The 12,716-nt window shown below is 43.5% G+C and overlaps 1 protein-coding gene across 6 annotated transcripts in view; it reads left to right on the top strand.

Annotated features, from left to right (window-relative positions):
• efr3a (EFR3 homolog A (S. cerevisiae)) overlaps positions 1 to 12,716 on the top strand; it is a 109,386-nt gene that overhangs the window by 56,262 nt on the left and 40,408 nt on the right. For all 6 annotated transcript variants that reach the window (XM_063462081.1, XM_063462082.1, XM_063462080.1 and 3 more), the window contains one exon: positions 10,196 to 10,336. In XM_063462081.1, coding sequence (XP_063318151.1) covers positions 10,196 to 10,336 — 141 coding nt within the window. The remainder of the gene's footprint in view (positions 1 to 10,195; positions 10,337 to 12,716) is intronic.

Below are 12,716 nucleotides of genomic sequence, written 5' to 3' on the forward strand. Positions count from 1 at the left end.
AAATGGAGCAGCGAGGGCAGGTTTTTATGAAAGGAAACAAATCTGTACCTGCGTGTCACCTCATCATAACTCCATTTTCCCTCCAGCTTTTATTCCTTCCTAAACATTTCTCTTATCGTATCTGAGCAGAGTCCTGGGACAGCGCAAGATTTATTGCTTTCACAGTCTTTCATTCCTGCTCTCCTCCTGAACGTATTGTTGGGTAAACGTGGAAGAGTAGCGACTCTGAACCCTCACACGAGGACAGTTTGGGAAGCGGTTTTGCTTTTGGAGAAACGGTTAGCATGATCTGATTCATTCAAGCTGATGAGACGTGTGTGCAGGTTTTATAGGTCATCGTCATTAGAGGCGTAATTTGATTTGGTATTTAGTGGAAAAGGATTCACCAACAGCTGCCAGCCAGGAAGCCTTCTCATCATGTTGTAATGCAAACGATACGCTGTCATCATCTTCTGGGGCCTCATGAGTGTCGGATGGGGGCGTGCAGCACAATTTGTGTTAGATCTCAGATTGCGTTAGATTTCGGCCTTCAGTGATGTGTGAAAACTGTAATTACTCTCATTACATCTGTTTCATATGTTGAAGGTAGGCGTGGGCAATATAACCTCAAAATTATATCAGCATGGCATCATTGCATCGTTTATTCATTTAATAATGTTTTTGTAAATCATGCAAAAATATACCCAGGGTTAATATGGATGGTGTGTTATGGCGCAGTCCTAGTTGCAGGACTCCGGCTGGACTCTATCGGAGAGCCTTCATGTACTGGAAATCCCACAGGTCCCGACCGGCCGTCACTAAGGGATGAGCTGGGGGTGAACACACAAGCATGAGTGCTGACAACGACGTCGACCGCTTACGTAGGTTACATCATCGCTCTACAGAGATTCAGCGCAGAAGTCTAAATCAGGCCTGAGAGTTTTTTCCTCCACGTATGGACCAGTGTGACAAAGAAAGGGCTAACAAGACCCAGAGCTCCCAGTTCATGCTGTTCTCAGTACTTTAGAGTAGAGAACCCCAACGATCAAATGATCCCCTGTGAAGAAGCACGTGGCAACTGTGGGGAGGAAGAACTCCCTTTTAATAGGAACACACCTCATTCAGAACAAGAGGATTTATTCAGTTTGACAGGAACTTGGACATGATAAGATTAACGTTGTAATACCAACCCAAAATATGACCGTTGGTCACACTGAGCAACCGAAGGATCTTGGCTTGTGTTTACTTGGTCGGTGCGTTTTCTTCTTCCTGCTTTCTAACAAACTCTTCCGGTTTTCTGTGTTTCTCGCTCTTCTTTGGACCTTTGACGTCTTTAATTCTGCCCGCAGCGCCTGGAGAGTCAGAATCCAAAGTAAATCCTGCTGTCGGATCTGCCGTAAATCGCTCGGGATCATCAGGTCGGCCGAAGGAATACAAACCTTTACCTGAACTCGAGCGGAGGAATTACCGCCTCCCACACACCTCAAACCTCATTTTATTCACTCGGCCCACAAATCCAGGCTTGTATCCAGGTGAAGGAGGAAATCCCGATGTCGTGCTGAGGAGCTTAGTTCTGCTCCTCATCCCCTCCCCGGGCTGGGAGTGATGCTGTGCCTTCACTGCAAAGATCAACATGACAGAGCACAAAGCTTAATTCTGGTGTCTTTGTCTCGTTCTAATTCCTTACTGATCTGCTCCTCTGTCTTTGAGACAGTTATTGATTTAAAAAAGAAAAGATGTCTGAAATGTACGATAATAGTGCGTCAAATATCTTTCCTTGTTTTGAAATAGTGCTTTGATCATTTTCAGACATTTTCTGTCACATATTTAATAAGAAAATTAACCCAGAACTGAAGTAGTTAAATTAAGCAGATGATGGTATCTCTTTACTCTCCTCGCTTTTCCTCCTCACCCTCTCATTTTTATCACCTTCTCTCCTGATTTCACCACCTGAGCTCTGTTCTGTAGAAACCTCTCCTTTCTCATTTGTGTGGTTTCCATGTGAACAAAATGCTATTTTTGGACCTGTTTTTTGCCTCCCTTTGACTCTTTTTTCCCTCCTTCTCTTGCCTGTTTTTTCTTTTCCTACCTAAAGCCCCACTAGAAGCTCGCTCCCTCCCTTCCAGCACATGTGGAGGAATGAGAGCGCTGTGGCTGGTTTCTCACTGCTGTTCGGACAGGTTGGTGTTCCTGTCACCCACAGGTGATGGTGGGAGGTTACTTCCAAGCATTCAAAGCAGGATACCCAGGGGTCATTCAAGTTCAACTGCATGTGAACACGTATCTAACCAAAACTGAGGATCAGAATGAAGAAGAAAGAAGATTTAAGTGACTTTGAACATGGCACGGACGTTTGTCTGACTGTTTCAGTACCTGATGATCTGCTGGGACGTTCCTCACAACAACCTCTAAAGTTTACAGGGAATGGTTTGAAAAACAGGAAATCACCAGTGAACACGTTACGCTTTTTAGGTACACTTTTAAGATTTTAAAGTTTAGCTTTAATTAATTATGCTGATCTTGAGATGAACGTCTTCTGTTGAAGAAACGAGCTTTGCTGGACCACCGTGAAACACGGGTCTCTCTATTTAACCGTCGTGCTCTCTTTGTTTCTCGTGTTTAATTCTGCAGTTTTATTTCCTGCTCCTAACAGTCCAATTACCAAACCTTATCTTCACCATTTAAATGGAAATGCACCTTCCCATTTTCCTGGGATAATTATTCTGCATATCTTCCTTCCCCGCTGTCCTGGGGGGGAAACATCTCTGCGGTAATGGCAGCGTTCGAGTCGTTTCTGCGACTTAATGAGCAGAAACCCCCGAGTCGGATCTGAGGCTGGAAGTGTGCTCTTTGAAGGAGGCGAGGTAGGATGTGTGAGGTTAAACATGAAGGACACCTAGTTAAATATTTAAGTCTGACTCTTGCCTTTAATCTGTCCTTTTTGGGGTAGATTGACTGAACCGCGAGTCTAAAGTTATGAAATCATGAACTCCAGCCACACTCGAGTCACGTTACATTTTTCCTGACATACAGGAAAGAATGGCACTGCCTAAAGAGGTTTTGACCTTTCTCCAAAGAAACATCATCACTATAGTGATAAAAATGCTTTTTAACCTTTTTTTTCTTTTTTAATTAATTCAAGCTAAAAAATAAATAAATAAATAATAAAAATAAAATAGTAAATAAACTAACACAGATTTTTTTTAACTTGACCATATGCAGAGGAGTCAGTTTGGTAAAGTTTGGAAGAATTTAAATCTCTGAGTTTTTTAATCTCTGAGCCGTTTTACTTGGATTACATGCAGCGGAGTTTTATTCATATAGCACCGTTTCACAGCAACAGTTCGATGCACTTTTATATCGTGAAGTAAAAACCCTGCGATGTTAGAGAGGTGCTCATCAGTTTGCAAAACTCATGATCTGTCCAGCTGCTCATGAAACATCTGCCCTATTCCCAGTGAGCTCAGCTTCACTGTGTGGTAGATGCCCAGTCTCTGACGCACAGTAAGGAATACAAGTTATTGATTTAACACCGGTATCAGATTGGTACTTAGCATCAGCAGATACTCAAAGCTAATGTGTCAGCATCTTACTGGAACAGGCTTCATCTTTGAATTTTGGTTAATGTTATCCCCCTTCCTGATGTAAGTGTTCTTAGCTGCTGTAATTACACATCACTGCTGAGGGAATATTCATGTCAGGCTCTAGACCAACTGACGAGCCTTCGTCTTGTAGCTGCCATCCACTAGAAGACTCTGAAAGTCTTATAAAACACTGACGTCTGGTGCATCCTCACATCTGTGTCAGAAGTCAGGTTGGGAATTATTTGGGTGTTACTAAAAATGGGGAATTTTATTTAATACCTTGAATTGAAATGCTGAACTTCACCACAGGGGATTTTAAATCGGACCCAAAACTACAAAAATGTCCTCGTGCACAAACTTGTGGATCCAACTAAAGGTTTTTACCCACAGACTGTAAGGGTTTGTAAACAGCTGGGATTTCCCATCATGCTCTTGTTCAACATTTACATGGTGAGAAACAGTTGAACGCTGTAGCTGTGCTAATATTTGTGCTGAAGAAGATGATGGTGGTGCAGAACGTGAACATGAGGCTAATAACAATCATGTGTTTCAATGTCACTGTTTGCATGACCCAATCAAAAACTGTACAACAATACACGTTTAATATTATCGCAATATCAAGACTAGAAAAAGGCCTCACACAGCTTTGACCTTTTCTTAGAAAATGTACGACCACCTAACGCCAAGCGATCGAGAAGATGAGCCAGCCTTAACTTCAAATCCAAACTGTTATTTTTCTATGACTCTGACATGGTCTCACTCACTTATTCCCCCCACTGCTAAAATAGTTGATCAGATCCAGATCGTGGACTACGGTCTGGTTTCTCTGAGGCTAATTGCTGCAGTATCTTCTCAATTAGCCTTTGACAAGAAAGCAGAATTCTTGCCAATCCATCTTCCATGGCTGCCAAATCTCAGTAAAACCCGACCCTTTTCTGGGCAGGTGTTAAAATCCATGTGAAACCAATACCTGCATAAATATGAGGCACACGTCTGCAGAGATGTAGGAATGTGACACATTTACTTTTAGAAGCTGTTCAGTCAAATCTCTTTTTTTCTCTTGGAGCTTTTATTGTTTCGACTTGATCTCTTAGCAGGTCTTGTATACCTTCTAAAGGCCTGTAATGCCCTCTGAAGCTTTCCCAAACTCTGAGGCCTCCTTTCAGTTTCTCCTTTCTGATAGAAGATGTTCCAGAGAAATCAGCTGGTTACTCAGAGGAGCTGGTTCTGAGGAAAAGGTGTTGTTGTTAAATACTTGATGACTTTTATACAGGATGAAGACATCCTACTGGTTTCCCAGTTAGCTGATGTTTTAGTGTTTGTCTGCACTGGTGCAGACCAAACCAGAGTTACAACAAAAAAACAATAAACATGGATTAGAGAAAAGCAGCTTAGCAGCTCCCACCAAACCTGAGATCAACACGTTTCTTCTGTCAGCGTGAGAGCAGCTTGGGTAACGGCTGCCGCTGCCTCCGTGATGCCTGAGATGGTGTGGGAGCTGGATGCATATTGGCTGTGTGAGTCACTCCTGATTAGCAGCATGAAACAAAACAAAACAACCCAACAAAGAGCCAGTAAGACCAGCATGATCTATACAGCAGCCCTATAACATCCTGCAGGCATCGCCCTGGTTCCACAGGAAAAAAAAGGAAATTGAATTTTTATCACAGGATGTTGGATTATTACAGAAAATAAGAGGATTTGGGAATAAAAGTTTCATTTTCTTGCATGCTTTGTTCATCAAGATGATTTCTCCAACTTTATTCTGCTTTTCTGATTTTTGAAGAATAAGTAAAATGCTAACGTTCGTCTGTACAAACTGACGGTTCAGCATCGAGTAGAAGGAAGCTTCTCTTACGAGGCAGTTAGCAGTTATTTGAGGAGTTTACTGGTGACAGTTTGGCTAAAAAGAGCTGGAGAAATGAAGAGCGGGTGGTCCGCTGAGGATAGTATCACCTCCCTGCAGGGTAATCATTAGTCATCTGTAATCAGGCACCTTATCATGTTGCTTTGTTCATGCGAATGCAATCACACGCAGCTCCATTCAATCACAGGAAGCATAGCTTAGCTGGAAACATGTGATGTGCATTTTATTTTTCCTGATAAACCGGTTTTCTTCTGCTTCACTCGTCGGTCTGCCTCGTTTCTCAAAATCTGGGAGGTCAAGTGGAGGAAAAGGCTGCCTGGACTCATCAAAAATCTCTCCCTGGGGAGTTCAGACTTGTTTCTCCATGGATTGAAACATCTTCCAGTGGCAGGTGAACATTTGTTCTGCACTTTTCTGCCCATTCGGATGCTGACCTCCCTCCTTGGAGCAGCTCGGCATCACTGCGGTCCAGCAGCATCCTGTCAAACAAAATGTCTTTCTGCAGGGTTGGGGTTTGTCGGTTTAATAGTGTGACTCAGAGCTCACCACTGAAACACAGTTTGACTCTGGCCTCTGAGGGAATCGCTGTTGTGCTTGTTTGTTTGGTATTTTTCTTTCTTCTGATAATTTTGTCCCCCGACTCGGGCTCGGCAGCATGTTGTCGGCTTTCTAATCGAACCTCAGGAGGCTGCTGGGAAGCAGCGGTCAAGGGCGTTGGATACTCTTAATTGCGTCTTGGGGAAGGCGGACGTGCCCGGCGTGCAGAAACCAGAGAGGAAGGCGAACAAAGCCTCCTCCTGCGTCACGATTAACTGCCTGCCTGTGTTGCTCATCAGCACACACACCTACATACAAACACGCAAACACACTCTCTCTGCCACCTTGGAAACGACTTTGACCTCTAACTTGTCTTAACTGCCTTAATCTTTGTAATCACACCACCGTCGTTTCTTTAGAGCACACTTCTTGATTAAATGCACGCACACAACAGAATTTTTTTCCTGATAAAAGTGTTAGACGGTCATAACTTTGTCATTTTGACATGTAACTTGAAAACTTTCTTAACCTTTCTTAACATTCAGTTCAGGAAGTGACCGCTGAGGGTTAAGAGGACAGGGAGTGAAGAGAGGAGTGGTCAGTGCATCAAGGGGACTTTCCTTAGAATATTCACATTTAGCTAACCCCGCTGAAATCCAGTAAAGACAAACACATTGATCTTAAGGATGTGCTGATTGCTTCACAGATTCATCTGCTGCATTGAGTAACCTGCAAACATCAAAAGCTTGCAGTAGCTGCTGGTTTACACATTAAACATAAGCTCAGAAATGAAAAGTAAACCAGGATTAAGGAACATGTTTGCATCATTCACATAAACTCTGTGTTTCATCTCATAGACCCTGATTTACCTCACCTGCTGTCTTTTTCTTACTCCTACTGTTTGGTACAATAGTAGAACAGTAGGAGTAAGAAAATGATAATTGGTCTATTTTAATATTTTTGTTTGGCTCCCACTCTGTTAGAGGTACAGCTCGGCTAAACCACTCAGTATCTGTTTCAAATTAAAAGGCCTCTAGCGTTTTAGTGGACAGAAAATATTTATTTCTTAACCAGACTTTTACTGTGAAATCTGCAGAAAACTCCAGATTTTTCTGCTGATTTCACAGTAAAAGTCCTGTTAAGAAACACACAGCATAAAAATATCTACGGCTGACAAATCAAAGTCTTAAGTTTAATTTTAGTAAGCAGGTTTCTGTCTCCTGAACCCAAACTTGGGAGCTGTTTCCACGGAGGCGGGGCCTGAAAACTGAAGGCTCTGCCTCCCATTCTACTTTTAGAAACTTGGGGGAAGAGATGAAGATGTTACTCTCAGTGTTGTTGGCGCATTTCAGGAGGACGCTGCTAATTAAGTTACACAATTACACGGTGAATTCGCGTTTATTATTATATTTACAAAATACCACAGTTCTTGTCTTGGTCGTATAATTTTATTCTGTTGTATTTATCCACCACACATTAAACCGGTCCGTGAAAATATTGTCTGACATTAAACCGGTCCGTGGTGCAAAAAAGGTTGGGGCCCGCTGCTTTAAGATATGATGGGGCCTCATTAGTCGAGATCTGAATGAAGAAAGCCAAGAGAAGCCAAAATGGGAGAAATGTGGTCTCTCTTTCTAGTCCCAGTTGAGTTTTTGGATTGACTGAAGCTCTTTATTATTTCCATGTTTAACACCCGAAACGCCACCATTTAAAAAAAAAAAATAATAATAATAATGTGGGTAAACTTTTTTTTAGACTAGGACATCAAACATGAACTTTTCACATGTGCTGTAAATCATTTCAGACTTTTCTTTTCCCGTGGAGGCTTGAAAGTGAGTTTCTATCTCACTGGGTTTTTTTGTTCTGGAATGTTTTAACATTTTTTTTCCTAAAGTGGGCAATCATCAGGAAAAGTCCGGCTTCAACAAAGTTTCTTCTATTTCATTAAATAACAACAGCCCACCTCCTATAACATCAGAGATTTTCATTTTTGTCTCATTTCCCTGCTTCTAACAAGCAATAAGCATTTAATTTCCCCTGAACCGCCCGTGTGGGCTGTCAGTAATTGCATTGTTTCCCTCCTGAGAGCTGGCTGCCTACAGTCCATCTGTGACCAGGCTTATTGCTTGGGAAATGATTTACTATTGCATTATTTTATCAATATAACACATAACATGAGGCTCTCCTGGTCTCCGGCCAGGACTGTGGATTCCTGGCAGCTCTGCAGGAAAACTCATGCAGAACAAATTTTATGTCGTGTATTTAGAGTCCAGGACCAACAAGACAACATTACTTATCTCCCTCTCTTCCTGCTCTTCCACATCTCGGTCCTGCTTTAGACGTCATCGTCTGACAGCTCATTAGGATTACTTTTGTTATTTTCTGATATCAGAATTCGCTCTGCTGCAGCTGCAGCGCTAAACATTTCTTGGTGGGCTTACTGTCACCTCTGCAGAGCCACACTCCAAAATCTTCCGCTCATTATTATTTACTCATTCTGCTGGGCTGCGGCTCCTGCTTCTCAGACTGTTTTCTTTTTCTGCAGGTGACAGTGATCCACCAAAGTCTGTCAGGATTTGAGTTTTGGCTGAAAAGGCAGCTCAGTTATTAAAGCAGCTCTGCATTCATGCCTGCAGAAAGCAGGTTTATTTATTATGACAATGGAAGAGAGATGCATTTGCTTCTACAAATTTATGTGTGAGTGAAAAAGGTTTATTTCAAGCAACAAATGGGTTTATTGGGAATGAACAAAGGTCTACAAGCTTGTTAAAATGTGTTATTAACCCTGAAGTGGAAAGTCTGTGTATGTTTAAGTGTCTCCAACACCTTTATTTTGTCTTTTAAGTGGTCAGACTCTTTCTGCAAACCTTGAATGTCTTCAGTTTCTGCTCCTTGCACAGATCTGATCACGCAGGGCAGCAGCCACCTCAAAGCGCTTTCTATTGTAAGGTAAAGAGCCTACGATTATAGAAAGAAAACCCCATATTAGCACGCTCTTGGCGAAAGTGGGAAGGAAAAACCTTTCAGATCCAGGCTCAGGGAGAGGTGGCCATCCGCTGCGACCGGTTGGGGTGGAGGGAGGAGACGGGACAAAAGAGCTCCAGAGGTTGATAGCAGGCAGACCTGCCTCTTTTCAGCTGTTCTGGAAAGCCAGCAGAGAGACATCATCTCTGCAGAATGTGGTCTCACAGATGGGCGTCTCATCCTTCAGATGCTGAATAACCCAGACTGCATCCTTTTGATGTGGCGTAGCAGCAGCTCTGCTCTGAGCTCCTCAGCCTGTCTCTAAGGCTGAGCCCACGCACTCTTCTGCTGCTTACATCTTCGATCTCATTCCTTAGGTCACTACCCAAACTCGCGACTGTGGCTGCGGCTACCTGACCAGTAAATCAAAAGCCACTGCTTCCTGCTCAGCTCTTATTTTTTGCTTGTGAATGTCTACAACGCGTGGGATAGAAGGGCATGGCTGATGTTGGCCGTTTCTATAACTCTGTGTTTCTTCTCTGTTTACAGTAGTTTCATTTTCATTTCGTTCAGCTATCTTAGTGAGGACCTTCATTGACATAATGGTTTCCCTAACCTAACCCTAATCATTAAAAATGAATGCCTAACCTTTACCCTAAACCTAACCTAATTGTAACCCTGACACCAAAACCACATTTTGAGCCTCAAAAATGCCTTCAAACTTGTGAGGACCGGTGTGTGTGTGTGTGTGTGTGTGTGTGTGTGTGTGTGTGTGTGTGTGTGTGTGTGTCCTCACAAGTGACTGTTGGTTCTCACAAGTATAGTAGAATGCAGATTTCGGTCAAAGATAGCTAGACAGGAACACACACACACACACACACACACCCCCCTCTGGTTGAGGCAGGTCGATACCCTCATTGATTTCTCCTTTTTTCCCAGCTGCTCTGATTGATTCATTTCAGATCTTTTCTCCTGTTATTCTGTACTTTTTCTTTCCTCCTTCCTTCCTTCCTTCCTTCCTTCCTCATGGCCTGAAAGCTTCTTGCGTCGTTCCTCCTGTACAGATTTTTGTGTTCAATATGATAAATTGATTCTTGGTTGTTGTTCAGTCATTTAAACATTAAGTACATAATTAGCTTTCCTGTTTTCAGTCCAGCTTGTTTAAGGTGTTTGTGTTTCTTCTTGTAAACGGTCACCGCGGGGGGGTATTTTTAATTTTTCTTTCTAAGCATCCTCTCTGTTGTTGTTTTGCTCTCTCTGGCAGGGCGGGGCACCCCAACACGCCATCGGGGGCGGGTCAGGATGGCGAGGAGAACCCGTCAGCGCTGGCTGAGAACTGTTTCAGAGAGCTCCTGGGCCGAGCGGCCTACGGCAACATGAACAACGCTGTGCGACCTGTGCTGGTGTGAGTACCTGAAGTATCGTACACTCGCTCCTTTACTCCTGTCGGTGTGTGAGGATTCAGACTTACTATGATAAGCTCCCCATAAGTGTTCCAGATGTCTTCCCCGGTTTATCATCAGGAGCACGGTGGATCCACGAGTGTTTCAGAAACAGAGCATTTAAGTCTGCCTGTAGTCTTTTATTTTGAAAATTGACTGGCTTCTCCCTGCTGTTCCTGTATTTGACTTCCTGCCTCCTCATCTTTTCTGTGAAGCTTGAAGATGTGCTATTGAAGCGTGCAGGTGTGTGTGTGTGTGTGTGTGTGTGTGTGTGTGTGTGTGTGTGTGTGTGTGTGTGTGTGTGTTTGTGTGTATTCCCGGGATTAGAACAGAGATGTGATTCCTAGTTTAAAGGACTGAGATATTGTTACCAGCCTTTTTTCAGTATATGCAGTGTTTGATCCAGAGTTTGAGCAGCCGTGCTGAATCCATGCGGCACTGCGGTCTGTTATTGATTGAAAAAATAATAACAGCATCTCTGTGTTTGCTCCACATCGCCTGGGCGTCCTCACATTCCTGCCGCCTCCTCGTCACTCTGCGGAAACACGGCAGATTTATATTACATGTTGGGTTCATGACACAGAGAGGAGGAGAGGTGACGGGACGCCAAATAAATCCGCCGCCAATAAGCCAACACACACACACACACACACACACACACACACACAGGTTTATATATATCTATACACTGGCTTTCTTTCATTTTCTCTCTCACCCCCTCTCTGACTCCCAGCACACAGAGGAAATTAAATGAGCTCTGTTATCAGCCGCCACGTGAATGCTGCACACCACCTCCAGCCGCTGATCATGCTCCCCCCCTCATCAATCCCTCCTGGGACTCCGAGATCCTCAACACTGCTCCTGTTGGATGCACCGGCCCGCCACTCGGCACTGTTCACCTAAATTGGACAATTACCGAGCGAACGCTGAGCCCACTGAGGTTTTCTCTGTTTCTGCACCGATGAGTGGAGGCGGCTTTTTTATCCTCCGTGGCTCGTGCAGATATTTAAAGTAGCTGTTTAGGTTTTTGTGTTCAGCAGCCTGGCTCCGTGGGTGGTGCTGTCAATTTGGTTGGTTTAGGCTGGGCCTCCGTTCCACCTGCGATACAGACGGATGGATTTTATAAAGATGCCACTTCTGAGTCTGTTCAAAACAAAGAGGAACAACAGGAACAGTCACAGTTTACACATTTATATAAATATATATATATTTTTTTTTAAATCACATCATGTTAGAAATGCAAAAACAAGCCATGTGTTACTGCTGCTCTGCCTCTGTGGATGAGCTCTGAGCAGCGTCCAGCCTCAGACCATCACGTGCATGTTTCTGCATTTCATGACAGGAAGCACAGAGCTGCTGTCAGCCTGCAGCAAAGTTACCCAAATCAAAGATGTTGGCAAACTCAGCTGAGAGTTTATCTGCACGTGCACAGCTTTTACTGTAGCTTACGTAGCTTTAGCGTAGCTTTGCAGCTGAACAGTTCAGTTTAGTTTTGCTGGGAAAAGTCTGAGAATGGTTTTAATTGCCGTTACAGAAACAAGTGCTGCTGCTCAACTGCTCAGTCCACACTGCCTGGGCTGACCACAAACTGGACAATCAACTGGCCCAGTGAAAAAGTGCCGTTGAAGTATCTTAGTGAAGATGGATGCTTTTAGATCTTTAGTTTTTTTATGTGTTGAGTTGCTTGTTTTAAATTAACACTGTATAAAACATGATGTGTTACACTTATCAGTTGTGACAAATCCGATTTTCAGAAAGCTGAAGTTGGGGAGGGTCTCTGCCCATGCAGCCATCATCAAACCACGTCTTTATTGATACGCTGAGGTGTCAGAACTGATCATTGAAGGTCGTCAGAGATGAGTTAAACTCACAGGCCGGCTGTGAGAAAAGAAATGAGCTAAAATAATTTTTTTCACTCTTCTTCTGTGTTTTTGTTGTTTCTTCAGCCTGGAGTCAGAGCGACGACTGTTAATTAACTGTATAACCGCTGCTTGTATTTTCAGACGGGGGAGCGAGCCTCTTAATGCTGCCATTAGCAGTTAATTACAGAATACCACTGTGGCTGTTTGACATCTGCAGGGCCTCTTCAGGAAGCGAGCGGCAGCTTTTCTCACCTCTCGCTAGTTTCGTGCCTCAGAGCTTTTTCAAATAAATACTTGAGCGCTCGTCGTCCTTTCTTCTTCATTTCTTCCTCCTTTTTTCTTCCTGAAACACGACCTCAGGCTGACCTCACATTCGTGACCATCTCATTAGTGACCCGTTTGACCCCAGATCAGTTTCTTTAAGGGATAAAATGCATCCCGACCTGTTGCAAACCCGCATGCGTCAAAGATATGCTCGATG

The sequence above is a fragment of the Pelmatolapia mariae genome, linkage group LG18, assembly GCF_036321145.2.
Source record: "Pelmatolapia mariae isolate MD_Pm_ZW linkage group LG18, Pm_UMD_F_2, whole genome shotgun sequence".
Lineage (NCBI taxonomy): Eukaryota > Metazoa > Chordata > Actinopteri > Cichliformes > Cichlidae > Pelmatolapia > Pelmatolapia mariae.